We start from the raw sequence: 16,080 nt of genomic DNA on the forward strand, positions 1-16,080 counted from the left end.
TTTTAGGTTTCTTTCGCTTTCCCCCCCACCTCCACAATGGCTGCATAGGTGCACTGGAACAATCCTTCCTAAAACGCATTAAACTTTCGTTTACAAAGACGTGAAACTCACTGAGTGGTCAGGGGTGTTCACTGATATGCTCACACAAAAATCGCTGCAAAAGATGCTTTCCAACAGGTTTTATCGTAGTTTTTGTCCAACTCCATTGACTTGTATTAGGATGTGCTGTGAGGTACGATATTACTCCACCGCCGGAAACGGAAATGGGGTTGTTTGTATTCTTTCTGTAGTGCGGTCGCGGTATCGTAATGCCATGGTTTGCTTGCAATTGGCAAAGGTGCATTATCGCCACCAACTGGACTGGAGTGTCTATTATTCAAGCTCTCAACGGAAGAATGTACGGGTGTGAGGCGTTTGGAAAAATAGGTCCACAGTTTTACAACGAATCTTAAAACACCTGTTGGAAAGCATCTTTTGCAGCGATTTTTGTGTGAGAATATCAGTGAACACCCCTGACCACTCGGTGAGTTTCACGTCTTTGTAAACGAAAGTTTAATGCGTTTTAGGAAGGATTGTTCCAGTGCACATATGCAGCCATTCTGGAGGTGGGGGGGGAACGCAAAAGAAACCTAAAATTCTCGGGACAGCAGCATGTGTCCAAATTTTAATCTTAACCGTTCTATTTCATCAGAAACGATCTGTAAACAGGGCTTTAAGTGTAAAATACCGAACTTGTCCTTTAATATGCAAATCAGTATATTAGAATGATTTCAGAAGGATCATTTGACACTTTAGACTGAAGTAACGATGCTGAAAATTCAGCTTTGCCATCACCGGAATAAATTACATTTTAAAATATAATGTAATATTTCACAATAATAATATTTATTACTGTCTTTACTGTATTCTTGATCAAATAAATGCTGCCTTGATGAGCATAGGTGACTTATTTCAAAAACATTATATATATAAAAAAAAATAATTACTGATCCCAGACTTTTGAACAGTTGTGTTGGTAGGAACTGACAGTTTGCTTTCCTGTTCGTGACTCATGAAAAGTTGCCTGTCGTTTCCACACGCCCTTGAATCCACTTCTGTCTGTATTGACAAGCTGCTCAAACAGTGTCTAACTACTTCTGACACACAAATTCGCCTCTTCTATGTGCAAATATGTTGATTATTTCTGGTAGGCATGTGAGGTCATTCTCCCCACGCTCTGTGTGCATTAACGTGTATTGGACAGCCAGAACGAAAGCATCTGTGTCACCCACTCAAGAATGCAGCTCATAGATCAATGCAGCACAGCCTCCCTGCATGACATTTCCAAACCTCGGCCACTTCTCATGCACTGGCCTCATGTGGCGTGTCATTTTCATCAAGATAGGCAGGATTTTGTAAGCTGCGGATCGCACGACCGGCAGTGAAGGACAGCGACAGCACTGGCATCGGCGAAGCTCAAAATAAGCCCGCTGCTATGCCAGAAACGTGACCTTTACGCTACACTTCAGGAAGTTCTGAAATGACTGGCACACACAATCGACCGTCACGACATGGCTAAACTGTTGTGTACAGGGTCTGTTTTTACAGCTGGAATGGAGAGAGTCCTCTAATGTTTTTAAGACTTATTAAAAATGTCCATATTATAAAATGTGGAAAAAAGAAATACTTTACCTTTAAAAAGTTGTTTTAAATTCATTAAAAGTGACCGTAAAGAAGTTTTATAATGTTACAGAAAGAATCCTTAACAAAAAATGATCACGGTTTCCACAGACATATTAAGGGGAAACCGTTTTCAACATTGATAATAAGAAATGTTTCTTGAGCAGCAAATCAAAATATTAGAATGATTTCTGAAGGATCATGTGACACTGAAGACGAGTAATGATGCTGAAAATTCTGAATTGCATCATGAAATATAATCTAAAATAGAAAACGGTTATTTTAAACTGTAGTAATATGTCACAATATTGTGTACAGGATCTGTTTCTACAGCTGGAGTGGAGAGAAACATAGTAATAAAAACGTTTAATGGATGTTACTGCAAAATCAACCCAGACAGGGTGGCCATCAAACTGAAAGTGTTTATTTGTGCAATAATGACCACTGGATTGTACATTTATACTGCTTATTATATGGTTGCTTACCAAATAAATTAACAAATGTGCATGACATATTGATTTGAGGTGAAATTAGTTTATGTTGACAATGCAGTATTACGATAGGCACACACAACTATGCGAGGATTTGCTTGGTTGAGACAAAGGTAAATTATGTATGTATTTTGGGAAATGCAAAAATATGAATGCTGCAGTATTGTTCTAATGTTTGTTATTGAACAGATAGGAATTACTGGCACTATGTAGCCCACATTCCTCAGTCACAGTATCAGCTCAGAAAATGTGAGGTCATCAGACTAATCTGGGTCAAACAAGTGAACCAGGATAAAAACCATGGCAACTGTAAAGCTTTCCTTTTTTTAAAGTTATGATGTACACAGAGGCAGTTATGGAAAATCTTTCAACTTTCTTTCCTGCATTCTGAAGGAGAGAAGGAGAGGAGCTCTCACTGGGTTCGGATCAAGCGGCTTATTTATCTCCCTCTCTATCTCTCTCTCTAAGACTTGTTTACAGTACATCTGTGGTGTACATCTGTCACACAGTGACACGAGAAGGAACATACTCGGTTCCTTCTCGTGAAACCATCTCTAAAATCCTGTTGACATGTATGGATTGACGTGCACTGCAACTGAGTGAACCTGTAACATGACAACAGATTTAACAAAGATTAAGAAACACAGGAAAACACAGGTAACGTTTATACCTGGTATTGACATCTGTCTCAAGTGATCCAATCATTCAAACCATATTCAAATGTGACCACATTTGTAAAGATTAAAGATTAACGTGTCCTGAACAACAGCAAAATGACCCATCAGTCAAGTGTTGTGTGGAAATAAAATAAGGTATTACATGTTACTATTACTCTGTGAGGTCTGTAAGGTGCTTTTTTTGGTTTTTTTTGGTAACATTTTATTTTAAGTTGACGTAGTCACATGTTACTACATGTACTTACTATAGTAATTACAGTAAATTATGGATAATTACAAGTAACCCTAAACCAAACCCTAATCATAACTCTATATTAAGTACATGTAGTTAATCAATATTACTTATTTAAGTACAATGTAACTGTCACCTTAAAATAAAGTTAGACTATTTTAAGGAGTCCGTGTTACAGTGTAATTATACATTTAGAACTGAGTAATATGAATTAATTACATGTACTTACTATAGGTTAAGGGTTAGGATGTGGGTTTGGTTTAGGGTTATACATCATTTATAGTTATTACTATAGTAACTTCATGTTGCACATGTAACAAGGACACTGTATAATAAATTGTTACCAAATAAAGTGAAACCTTTTTTCAGGAAAGACACAAATAAATTAATCAAAGGTAGCAGTAAAGTGTTTTACATTGTTACAAAAATCTTCTAGTTCAAACAAATGCTGTTCTTTTGAACTTTCTATTCATCTGAGAATCCTGTATCATGGTTTTCGACAAAAATGTTACGCAGCACTGTGTGTACCAAACCAGCATATTAGAATGATTTCTGAAGAATTATGTGACACTGAAGACTGCAGTAATGATGCTGAAAATTCAGCCTTGCCATCATAGGAATAAATTACTTTCTAAAATATATTAAATTAGAAAAAAAAAAAAAAAATAGTAATAATATTTCACGGTATTACTGTTTTTACATAAATGAATAAATAAATACAGACTTGGTGAGCATAAACCGACATCTTACCAACCTTAAACTTTTGAACGATAGTGTATCTATACACTGTTTACAATTGATAAGCAATGTAAACATTTTCTGCATTAATAGTAATTGGCATGTAGTCACAGGAAACACATTTGATGTTAGTAATACCTGTAAGTGGCACTCTGTCTCTGCTGAGCACTTGTGATCCGATCACCCAGGAAGGATGTTAATACCAGCTATAAACAGGGCCATTGTTTTCATTTGGCAATAGCATTAGTACTATACCAACATTGTATGTGTGTTTAATAATGTTTCAGATGATGCATTCATCAACCCACAGCTGGCCAAGATCTTCGAACGTGTGCGTCAGAGTGCTGACTTCATGCCCATCAAACAGATGACGGTACCATCTACTTAAACTCTTTTAATGTTTCACGTCAGAAAATCTGAAAAATTCAGTATTTAAAAAAAAAACTGCATGTATGTTGCTGGTTGATCTGTGCAGAAAGCTCTGAGCAATGACCTGGGCCCGAACTGGAGGGATAAACTGGATTTGTTTGAGGACAGACCGTTTGCTGCTGCTTCCATTGGTCAGGTCCATCTGGCCAAGATGAAAGACGGTCGAGAGGTCGCCATGAAAATCCAGGTTAGTTGAGGGCAGAAAGTACTATTTTAAACTTGCTGCCAATCAATAATTGTTTTATGGTCATTAAAGGTTGTTTATGAGTTTAGTTCATTTTCAATGGGACCACACAAGATAAAAAAGATTTAAGCTGAAGCAGCAGTAGGACATTGTTGCATTCCACACAAAAATCACAAACAAAGCTTCCTGCCTATCGCGTACCGTATATAAAATGCCCTTTAAAGGTGCAATAAAAGTCTCCTAACAGGTTAATTTGGAGCACCAACTGCTTGAAGTCCAAGGAGCAATTCCCACTATCAGCTTTTGCAAACAGTTGCAACCATGTTTATGATTAGATGACCTAAATCTATCTGAATGTGTCACCTCTCAACTTTTTTTAGTAAAACAAACAGTTTTGAACTTTTACAAAATGAAGTAGCCCCCCCCCCCCCCCCCCCAAAGTATGTGCAACAAGGTCAGGGCTGTTTTGCTGGAGGCCACTTGTGTTGTGTTTGTTTGCAGCAACCCAGGTGTTCTTTCCCCTGGATGCTCTTACGGTTCGAACATGTTTTGGTTTTCGAAATGAACTGCCTCTGCATAATGTTTTCTAAACCCAGTGTAACACACTCTTGGTTCCTACAGTACCCCGGAGTCGCACAGAGCATCAACAGCGACGTGAATAACCTGATGACGGTCCTGAGCATGAGCAACGCCCTTCCTGAAGGTGATGACCCCATCACTCATGTTTTAGATCTTGAATACATATGATTTATAGAATTTTAGGTAAATAAATTGCTGGAGATTGTCCTGGACCAGGAGGGTAGTGCATATGCGTTGACGCGGGCAGCTCGGGTCGTTTCCCAATCCCAAATCTGAGAGTATACACTTCCTGTCTGCTATGTCCTATAACTAAAAACATAAAAATTTGGGGTTGCTAAGAGTTATTTATTTATTTATTTATTGTGAAAGATGTTGCTTGCACTCACCAAGGCTGCATTAATTTGATCAGAAATCCAGTTTAAAAAATCTGCAATATTGTGAAATAATATTAGATTTTAAAATGATCTTTTCTCTTTCAATATATTTTATAAAATAAATGTAATACATTTAGTCACTTGATCCTTCAGAAATCATTCTAATGCTGAATTGGTGCTCAAGAAACTTTATTATTCTCAATGTTGAAAATGGTCGTGCTGCTTAATATTTTTGCGGAAACCGTGATGCTTTTTTCTTAATTTCTTAATAAGATATAGAAAATAAATATAAATATAAATCTTCTGTAAAATTATAAATTTATTTTCTGCCACTTATGATCAATTGAATGCATCCTTGCTGATTAAAAGAATGAATTTGTGTGTGTGTGAGTGTGAGTGTGAGTTTTGACTAGGAATATTTTAAGCTGAAATAATAAACTGATGAAATTGTACTTATTTTGAAACTCTTTAATTGACCCCTTTTTTTCTAAGACCTTGGTGTCAGTGCACTCAGATCTATGTTTAGTGTGTTTCGAACTGAGAACTGAGAGCTCAAGGCCTGTTGGGTCTAAGTGGGCTGATAGATCTCAGACTGCATGACTGACCAATCAGAGCCCGGTAGCGGCGCACATGAGCTGCATCATCGTTACAACAGCGTCCACTGCTGCATGATCAATGCCGGTTAAATATTCAGCTGTCAGAGAAGCCTAATCCTCCAAATATAGTCTGAACTTTAATTTGAGCTCGTAAATACCGCCACAGCATTGCCGATCCTCCTTTTTGCCAGAAGATAGACATGACACACAGCAGAGACCCAAAATATCTTTCATGTCAAGGCAACCCTTGTGAAAAAGAAGTACACTTTAGTGTACTTTTTATTTTACTGTACTGAAGCATTAAAATACCTTAATATGTTTGAAGATATAGGAAAAACAATGCTACGGCCAGTTATTCTACTTTGAAATGTATGTTCTGTGTCAGAATGTCTACTTTTGGTCTGTGTGATCCCGCCCACTGCCAATTTACCTAATAGTATTTCGACACCCCGGGTTGCCAGTTGGCGGAAAACACAGCACATTGCAGCCATAGAAGCCAGCAAACAAACTGGGTCAGAGATTGCAGATTGTACCCGACCTAAAAAGCCTTGACGTCTATATAAAAACCTCTGTGACCAGAGCCATATAAAAACGCAGATAAATCAACTCATCAACTTACAGTGTAACGCTCGTCACCTTCCATTGTCAATTGCACTTGACCGTTCGCTCCTGTTGCGTGTCCTCAATCTGGCAACCCGTGTGAGTGTCGAGTCTGAGGAGGAGGGGACGGGGAAAACGACTCTCTCCAATATTTTGAATTTGGACTGCAGTACCGCTAGCTGTAAATATTACGTACTGCACCTTTAAGTGCGAACTGAATGTAATTGTTTCGGACACTTGGTTGCATGTTAATAGCAATTAAATGAAAATGTATTAGTTTAAATTTATATTAAATGTAATTAGTTGAATGTAAGAGTGCTTTTGGACCCACTTAAGTATATCTTTATTTATTATTTCATAATTACTAGTGTTAAACATGGTTAAAGTGTACTGCCAAATATACTGACAAGCATTTATGGTAAACTAAAATTTACTTTAATATATAATATAATACTATACTTTTAATGTCATTTAATTCAAACGCACATCATGTATTTGAATATATTTGTAATGAACTTCTTTAAAGCATGACAAATGATCATTAAAACAATGATTTAAAATGTACTTTAAAGAAAAACATTTAAATTTGACTATTATAAAGTGCACTTTTTAAGTGTACTTATGTTTTAACAAGAAGTTATTAAAGTGCACTCTCTTTAAGTACACTTAAGTGGCCTTTTATTTCATTACTATTATATTATCTGCAAAAAATATACTTTTAAGATTTGAAGTACACTAAAAGACAATGTGCACCCTCAATACAATACAATACAATACAATACACAAACAAATTCAAAGAATTGTGAGTTCAACCTTGGTGAATCACATAATCTTTTCTAAATACAAACTAACCTGCTGACTCATCTCTGACTGTGTCTCTGAACATGCAGGTCTGTTTCCGGAGCATTTGATAGAAGTGATGCGACGTGAGCTGGCGCTGGAGTGCGATTACATAAGGGAAGCTCAGTGTGCTCGTAAATTCAAGTGAGTACATAAAAACAAGCAGGATATGTTTTTCTCACTGCAAATTCAGAGCATCCCGTCATTGTATTCGTCAATCTACCCCTCTATAAAATCACGGGCGGTCCGAGGGCTCACAGACCCTTAGCTGGCTCTAACGGGACATTTCAAGCTTCTATGTAACTGATATTTGAGCTAAATCTATCCTGTGCCATAACACCCTTTGAAAGAAGGGATTACGCACAGAAATAACACTTCAACAACTGCTCAGAATGATTTTGCACTTCTGTATCCTCATATAACAGCTTCGCTGGAGCGATGTGGCCTCAACACCCGGCTTAAAATAACCGCTTGTCATTTTCAGCCTAGCTTATAGGCTAGGGTTTAATTTTGATTTAAATTTAAGGAACAGTTTGCACACTGACCTATTTTAAACATAGCACAAATGTAAATAATAACTATTGACAACAAGCCCGTACCCTGCGTCCTGTCCTCTACTGGGGACCCTGACTTCGCAGGAGATATATAGTTACGTATGCTTTCAGGATGGCATGTGTGTCTTTTTCCTTTGAGCAAATCAATGAGAGTATCAGTGTTCAGTAGATTAGCTCGGTTTAAAATAAGTTAACATGTTTGCTTCCTTGAAGTATTGACGTAGTGTAAACAAACATTGCACACACAGCCTTACATCCAGAAGAAATAATCTTGACACGTTCCTCTAGAATATCTTCTCTTTGTCAGGTAGTCTAATTGATTTTATTGAATTGGTTCATTTGGACAATTGACCTTTTCACCTCTGTGTTCACTGTTGCTAATTTTACAGAATATATATTTCTCTCATATTTGAACAATTTCTGTTGAATTGCGTTTAAATACCCAACTCAACCATCCTCCTTAGTCTTGAATTAGAAAAGAGCTAAAGCTTGGGGTCAGTATGTTTTTAGGTAAGTAAAGCTTTATTAAAACAATGTTTACAATGTAGCTTTACAGAAAACATGAATGTATTAGAATAATATATACAGTAAAAATAACGAGTTAGTTGAACCAGTTCAATTCACTGATTCAGTTGAGTCATCACTCAGTAGTGTTTACACAGCAAATTTCACTTTCTTATTTAATATTTTTGCCTTGTTTCTAGTGCAAATATCAAGATACATTTACTAGACATGCAGAATGGCATATTAAGTTTTGTTATTTGATAAATTTGTTTTGTGGTTTATGCTTAATACAAAAAAAATGCCAATAGAGTAAGAAAAATAAACTTTTCTCCCCTTTGAATTTAAATTTTCTTAGCCCATCGGCAGAAATATTTTCTTGATTTATTTTTTAAGATATGTCATTTTGCATCTCAAGTAAAAATACTATCTATTTAAGAAACGTTCTGGAAAACAATTAGGAAGAAATTTTCTTTGTGAATAAGTGTCAATGTGGCAGCATTTTTTATGCATGTATTCATTTTACTGCCTTTTGATTCAGCTGCATGTTTTCAAAGAATCTGTTGTCAAATTTTACACAAGTTTATTTGCAAGCTACATATGGCTCAGATTTTTTATATTTTAAAATGTCATCTGATACTTGTATATTGCCTTGTTAAATAGCCTCAGTATCTACCTTATTTTTCAACACTGAAGTAAGGTGTTTTCTGTGAATGTGTGAAACTCTTTTATTAACCACTATAAGGAAATAACGAGAAGAATATAGCAAAGTGCAGTAAAATTTTAAAACTGTTTGCGCTACAAACCAGCGTGTTATGATCAAGACAATACATTAAATAATATGGTAAAAATACCAATTTGCAATATCAAGCAGCATAACAAGCTGTTTTGTACAGCTAAAAATATCTGGAAGTGAATGACACCGGAAGCCAGACACATTAAAATTACAAATGTCTGCGCCAACTCTTACCTGAAAAATAAGGTGGATAGATAGTAAAGCTACTTCTAACATCACCTTTATACGTTTTCAAATTGCTAGCTTGACTAAAATCTAGTGCTGCTATAAACTCTAATTCAAAGCTGACGTACCCTTCATGCTTAGCAAGCTGTAATTTATTTCAAGCTGTCATACCAAATTTTAGGCTCCATCCGGGAATTCCTCACACCCAGGCTTTCCCCACATCCCTCAGACCAGACGTGTGCGTGTGTTCATCAGCACGTCCTGTCTGTGGTGCACGTGCGGGATGGCATGCTTTTACGATATTGCTTGCTTGTGCTCAGTGACTCAGAAGCTTTGTGGTTTTGGCAGGGAACTACTGAAAGATCACCCCTTCTTCTACGTGCCAGAGGTAATCGACGAATTCAGCGGCCAGCACGTTCTCACCACCGAACTGGTGCCTGGGTTCCCCTTGGATCAGGCTGAAGCACTGTCACAAGAGCTGAAAAATGAGGTATTCACTGGTGCTGTTAAACCAGCAACCCTGTTAAGACTGAAGTATGAACTAATAGCCAGAAAATCACAAGTTTATTGAACCATGAGACAAAATATTTATTTTTAAATATATAAAAAGAAAACGGTTTGCATGTTTTTTTGTTGAGTATCATATTTGATACATTTGCTTTTATGGCTCATATAGTATGATATAGGAGAATATGGAGCTCAAACTCGAGGAGGAAAAACACCCAAGTTTTAATCAGAGGCCTAAACTGAGCAAAATACACAATTAAGTGCATTTGCTGATATGTATATGGCTAGAATGTAAGATGAAACTCTGATGGCTTGTAATGTAAATCAATGAGATCTTTATAACAGTATACCAGACTACATGCATATAAATATCAGTTGTCACTATAGCTCCCGATAATGTGTCTTAGTAAGATGATATTTAAATGGTTAATTTTATCATCAAAGCTCTGTAGTTTTTATTGTGGGGGTAAAACAAATAATTCAATTCAACAACGATGATTGAGAGATGTACACACACACTTTCCTTGAAAGCCTGATGTATCATATTTGATACATTTTAAAATGATTTTTCTTAAAAAGTTTGTATGGATAATCAAGTAAACCTAAGTTGCTTCAGTCCGGTAAGCGTTATTTTATAATATAAAAAATATTTTAAATATTACTAATATTGGATTATGAATTGGCTGCTACCCTATTGGGCTGGAAAACATATTTTTCAGTTTACTTTCTAGTACTTTAGTAACTTGCATATATCATACTGTTTAGCAAGTTATATAAGTAAAGGCACATTCAAATTTGTTGTGGTATCAGGCCACATTATATGCTTTGAAGTGTTAGTCACGTGGTCTCAAATGTGCCCAGTATGGAAGCCAATGGGCTTCCTGGAGCATGATCACCACCTGCTGGTGGAAGGATTTATTTTTCATTAGTAGGGCAAAGTTGAAATTAGGCCATGTCCATACCAAAAAGGTTAAGGAATGAAGTTTAAAATAAATAAAATGTGTGTACCAAATGCTGTACACTGACTGACATAAATGAAGACAATAAATGTGATTGAATTTTTTAAACAGACAATTTAAGTATGATTTAAGTCTGCATCAGTCATGGAGTTTGTAAACAGTGGGTTCAAAAAACATTTTTAGTTTTGAGTTAGAACTGATCTATTACTTTATATTAAGTGCTACATATGCTTTAAAGCATAAATACTGTGAATTTATAGCAGTCCAGCGCATGTGTCGTAACCACACTTTTTATTGATGCTCAGATCTGCGAGAATATCCTGACCCTGTGTCTGAGGGAGCTCTTTGAGTTCAGATACATGCAGACGGATCCCAACTGGTCCAATTTCTTTTATGATCCACAAACTCACAGGGTAAGTAAGAGTGTCATGATCATTCATTGATCTTTCCTAGTTACTTACACCACCAGAAAGTGTATATGCACTTTTGGAAACTGAAATAGAAGATAGTTTAGATTTGTTAAACGTTTGTTTTATTCTCTGTTATTCCTATAATTTCACACTTTTAATAGGTTTTTATGACTGTACTATAATATATATAAAATATATATGGATATGATATTTATAACTCCAGTATTCAGTGTCACATGATCCTTCAGAAATCATTCTAATATGCTGATATGGTTCTTAAGAAACATTAATTATTATCAGTGGTGAAAAGAGTTTCTTATTATTTTTGTGGAAACAGTGATAATTTTTTTCCCCAGGACTCTGATGTATAGAAAGTTCAAAAGGACATAATTTATTTTAAATAAATACAAAATTAAATGATGAACTTTACTTTACTGTCACTTTTAATGCATTCTTATTAATATATATTAATAATTAGATTATTAGTGTATGATTTATTATTATATTTTTAAATGTATTTCAATTGAACATTCTTTACAGTAAATCAAAAGTATAAGTTGTTTTGACTTTTCTTCAATCCACAGGTTGCTTTGCTGGACTTTGGTGCAACGAGGGGGTTTGATGAGAGTTTCACTGATCTTTATATCGAGGTAAACATACAGTTTAAAAGGTAAAGTAAACGAATGTATGATGAATATTTCCTTTCTTAAACTTGCTGTATCTTGCTCTTTAAAACAGATCATCAAGGCTGCGTCAGAGGGTGATAGGGAAGGAGTGCTGAAGCAGTCCATAGAAATGAAGTTCTTGACTGGTTATGAGACTAAGGTAGGAAAATACCACCCTGATATTTTGTGTTCAGGGCTGCTACACATGACAGTCCTGCGTTTACACAACCTCTTCTCCTCATCCAGGCCATGGTGAACGCCCACGTGGATGCGGTGATGATCCTGGGCGAGGCTTTTGCCTCTGTGGAGCCCTTTGACTTCGGTGCGCAGAGCACCACGGAGCGCATCCACAACCTCATCCCTGTCATGCTGAAGCAGCGGCTCATCCCTCCACCAGAAGAAACCTACTCCCTGCATCGCAAAATGGGCGGCTCCTTCCTCATCTGCTCCCGCCTGGATGCTAAGCTCAGCTGCAAGGACATGTTCAACAAGGCCTACAACAATTACTGGAGCAATAAGAAGAAAGGACCAAGCCAGTGACAGGGCTTTTCAAACAAAATACACTTGAAAAAGCACAAAATGCTCTGGCCAATCACTCGAATGTAAACGAATGGCACTTTTGTCTGGACTGACCCAACCACACCATCATACATGTTTGTTTTTGGCTTTTGTTTTTCCCTCTGAGTGTGTTAATGGGAAATGATATCCATGATTATCCATGGGTCGTGTGGTGCAAAGACGGATGTATCTATGTGCCTACGGAAATTCCAATAACCTGGAAAGCTGGTTACTCATCAAGTATGGCGATTGGCTGTAGAACATTTCATAATCATGCCAACAGTTCTTTCCGGGTTGCTGGACTACTTTTGTGAGGACCGTCTCCCTAAATCAGTATATTAACTCGGATGCATATATTGTTTGAGAAAGCATTACAATGGTTATTTTTCTTTTTTTCGGTTTGTGATTTGTGAATGATGCGCACAATATAGGCCAAAGTATGATAAAGAGAAGTTCGTGGAGGAAAAGATCCGAAATCAGCGCAGGTTTTGATGCACCTGCTACAGTTATGTATGTGTTATCTATGTAGGTTGGATACAAGCTTGCTTGTTTTAGCCTGTAAAAACACGCAACTTCTCATAATGCATTTTAAAAAGCCAGGTTATTAATCATGATGGCATGAGGTATCACTTATCTGATGTGTGAGATGTACATGAATTTAAATGTGCCTATTAGAAGGTGAGAACTAGAAGAAAGCATTTTGCTATGATATCACAGCATTGGTGGAAAAGGCTTTTTTCTAATCTTCCTGCTATTGGCGTTCTTACTAAAATTGTGTTGAAATTGTCTGAATATATAAAAAAAATTGGAATCAACAAACCAGTTCTAAATGTTTATTAGCAGACTTGTTGTTTTTGTCCATTCATATGACCACATAACAGACATGCATTGAATCATCATTTTAAGAGTTTTTCGAGGCGGGACCATTTACATGTACTGGTTTAAGACAGACTGAAGTTTGGCAAACGCAACTTCATTTGCTAAACATTTCAGAAGACCATGTTGTGAGTCATGGAAGAGCATGTTAACACATTCCACAATGTTCACTTGAGAAGATGTATTACAGCTGGGACACACATGGTTAGGGTTGAAGGTATGGTACATTATCACCAGGACTGCTGGTTTATCAGCTGTGAAGGTAAACAAAATGAGAACGACTTAACAGAATGATATTAGCGTTGAACAGACTAGTTCCCTAACCATCAATTAAAACAGTGCTTTCTAGGACGACTGTATTGTACATTATACATGTTTCTGGATATATTGACATTAAACGTGTCGTAAATTGGCTACATTCCTCTCAAAAACGTTATGAATAATTACCTGGAATTTTCCTCAATGCATCTTCAATGTCAGTTCCAGCTCGTGATGCTATGGGACAGAAGACCAGTATCAACTGACAGTCCCATAATTCACTCACAGTAACTCCCTTGAGCAGTCCAACAATTTCCTTGTCAACTCCCAAGGTTTGGCCACAGATAAATGGATGCACTTTGACTTGAGGCTCTGCAAAGTAGAAAGAAATATAATAGGGTGGGAATGAAAAGTGGGACCCAGAAGTTCATTTTATTTTAGTATTTTGATAAATGTAAAACTAAATGTAAACGTCATGATGTACAGTAAATTGAATGATTAACTTAAATATAAAAGGTTCTGAAATGTAACTGTTACTCACGATAAGGAGCCTTTATGGTTGGAGAGTTTAAATCTGTTTGGGATGAGCTTGGAAATTTTCTACTGCTTGAAGTTCCTCGTGTATCCCAGCGCTCTCTTCTAGCTGATGCCTCAGTGAGACTGTTCAAGACCTCAATGTATGGTTTCAGAGATGCCTGTGTTGCTTTGAGCTGCTCCTCCATTTCTCTAAAAGCTCGAAGAGACTCCTTCAAAACATCCTGAACAGCAGCATCATCTGGGACAAAGTTGGAAGACCGCTATGAAATGTCACTTTTACAAAAAGTCCCTTGGTTGTCTGCTACAACTCAAAAAATTGTGGGGGTTATAAGTTACTCACTGCTGTTGTTTTTATCCATTAAATGCTTCAGTGCTCCGGCAAATGTTTCTGGGCCAGATCGAAATGAATCCTTTTAGGAGTCAAAAAATATATATAAATAATAAATAATCACATATACTTGCTGGTAACCAGCCAGTTGACAGTAGCCACTGACTTCCATATTAGAGAAAAAAAAAAATACTATGGAAGTCAATGGCCACCGTCAACTGGCTGGTTACCAACATTCTTCAAAATATCTTCTTTGTGTTCAACAGAAGAAAGAAACTTGTACAGGTTTGGGACAACATGATAGTATGACAATTTTCATTTTGGGGTGGACTATCCCTTTAAAGGAGAATTTCACTTTTAAAATGAAAATTCTGTCATCATATACTCACCCTCATGTTGTTTCAAAGCTGTATGAATTTCTTTCTTCTGCTGAACAGAAAGGAAGATATTTAGAAGAATGTCAGTAACCAGACAGTTTTTGGGTCCCATTGACTTCCATAGTAGGAAAAAAATATACTATGGAAGTCAATGGGACCCAAAAACTGTCTGGTTACTGATATTCTTCTAAATATCTTCCTTTCTGTTCCTTCTGGTGACTTCTGGTTGTCAAACATTGGTGGAACATGTTCCTATTTAACGTAATGAACTGCACCTGTGTGAACTTCAGTTTAGAACAAGTGGCCTCAAACATTCATCCAAAATAGGCTTTGGTACTGGTTGGTTAAAAGTCATTTCAAAAGTTTGTTCTGAGGAAAGGTCTAGCATAATTTGTTTGCAAGCTTGAATTAGTGTTATCTAATACCATAACATTCCTACACTTTTAGGAGTGTGTGAATATTTTTGGGGGCCACTGAAGTTCAATTCCACCAGCTTCTTGACCGCAGACATTACCTTCACTGTGTCTGTGATAAGCGCCATAATGGTCCTTCGGAGCTGAAAGTTCCTGATACCTGGAAAAAGCTCATTCAGATCCTCTCTTGTCAAAGTAAGAACTTGAGCATCATCAATGTTTGCATCTAGAAACAGGTGGAAATAATGTAGCATCTCACACTGCAGGAGCTTTGGTTTACAGTAATACATTCATTTTTACATTTATCATGGGGGTGTGGTCAAATAAATGTCATTAGAAACATTATTATCAGGTGAGACACATACCATCTAGGACAGTAGACTCAGATATTTTCTTGATTTGTTCTCGGAGAGCTTTGCCCTTCTTAAACAAATGACAATAAAGATTATAGTCATTAACCCTGACACAAGCACCCTTTTATATACACTCCCTTGCTAGCACCTTTGGAGCAACAATAGCGTATTTTGGATTATTGGTTAGTCCGTGACAGATTTTAAATGTTTGTTTATAGTAGCCTACCTTTTCTTTGGTGAACCCCAAGGAGTTTGGGATCCACGTAAACCAAGAAGACCCTGAGCTGCTCATTTCTGCTGTACTGAAACCGAAAGTTGATGTTGATAAAACTAAATTGCATATATTCAGTATGCAGACTGACTCCGGTTCAGTGAAGGCGTAGTAACCGTAGCAAAGTGTAACAACACAGGCGTGTCAAAATCT

The 16,080-nt window shown here is 36.8% G+C and overlaps 2 protein-coding genes across 4 annotated transcripts in view; one reads left to right on the forward strand and one right to left on the reverse strand.

The window, feature by feature from the left end:
- coq8aa (coenzyme Q8A-a) overlaps positions 1–13,348 on the forward strand; it is a 33,520-nt gene extending 20,172 nt beyond the window's left edge. The window contains exons 7-15 of the mRNA XM_079888220.1: positions 4,085–4,170; positions 4,273–4,413; positions 5,032–5,113; positions 7,450–7,543; positions 9,764–9,905; positions 11,187–11,294; positions 11,876–11,941; positions 12,030–12,116; positions 12,203–13,348. Coding sequence (XP_079744346.1) covers positions 4,085–4,170; positions 4,273–4,413; positions 5,032–5,113; positions 7,450–7,543; positions 9,764–9,905; positions 11,187–11,294; positions 11,876–11,941; positions 12,030–12,116; positions 12,203–12,496 — 1,100 coding nt within the window. The 3' untranslated portion in view covers positions 12,497–13,348. The remainder of the gene's footprint in view (positions 1–4,084; positions 4,171–4,272; positions 4,414–5,031; positions 5,114–7,449; positions 7,544–9,763; positions 9,906–11,186; positions 11,295–11,875; positions 11,942–12,029; positions 12,117–12,202) is intronic.
- A 93-nt stretch (positions 13,349–13,441) lies between these two features.
- LOC307168356 (uncharacterized protein) lies at positions 13,442–16,035 on the reverse strand (the record flags this gene model as incomplete). Of its 3 annotated transcripts, none has more annotated exons than XM_079888221.1 (7): positions 15,883–16,003; positions 15,669–15,726; positions 15,405–15,529; positions 14,526–14,595; positions 14,190–14,423; positions 13,838–14,020; positions 13,442–13,644 (listed from the first exon to the last, which is right to left on the reverse strand). In XM_079888221.1, the coding sequence occupies exons 1-7, from the start codon at positions 15,946–15,948 to the stop codon at positions 13,442–13,444; spliced, it is 939 nt and encodes a 312-aa protein (XP_079744347.1). In that variant the 5' UTR covers positions 15,949–16,003. The 3 variants fall into 3 exon arrangements, with proteins under 3 accessions (XP_079744347.1, XP_079744348.1, XP_079744349.1); XM_079888222.1 differs by having other exon boundaries at positions 15,669–15,723; positions 15,883–15,967; XM_079888223.1 differs by lacking the exon at positions 15,669–15,726 and having other exon boundaries at positions 15,883–16,035.
- Between the last annotated feature and the right edge of the window lie 45 nt (positions 16,036–16,080).

This window comes from Squalius cephalus (assembly GCF_949319135.1).
Source record: "Squalius cephalus genome assembly, chromosome: 12".
Lineage (NCBI taxonomy): Eukaryota > Metazoa > Chordata > Actinopteri > Cypriniformes > Leuciscidae > Squalius > Squalius cephalus.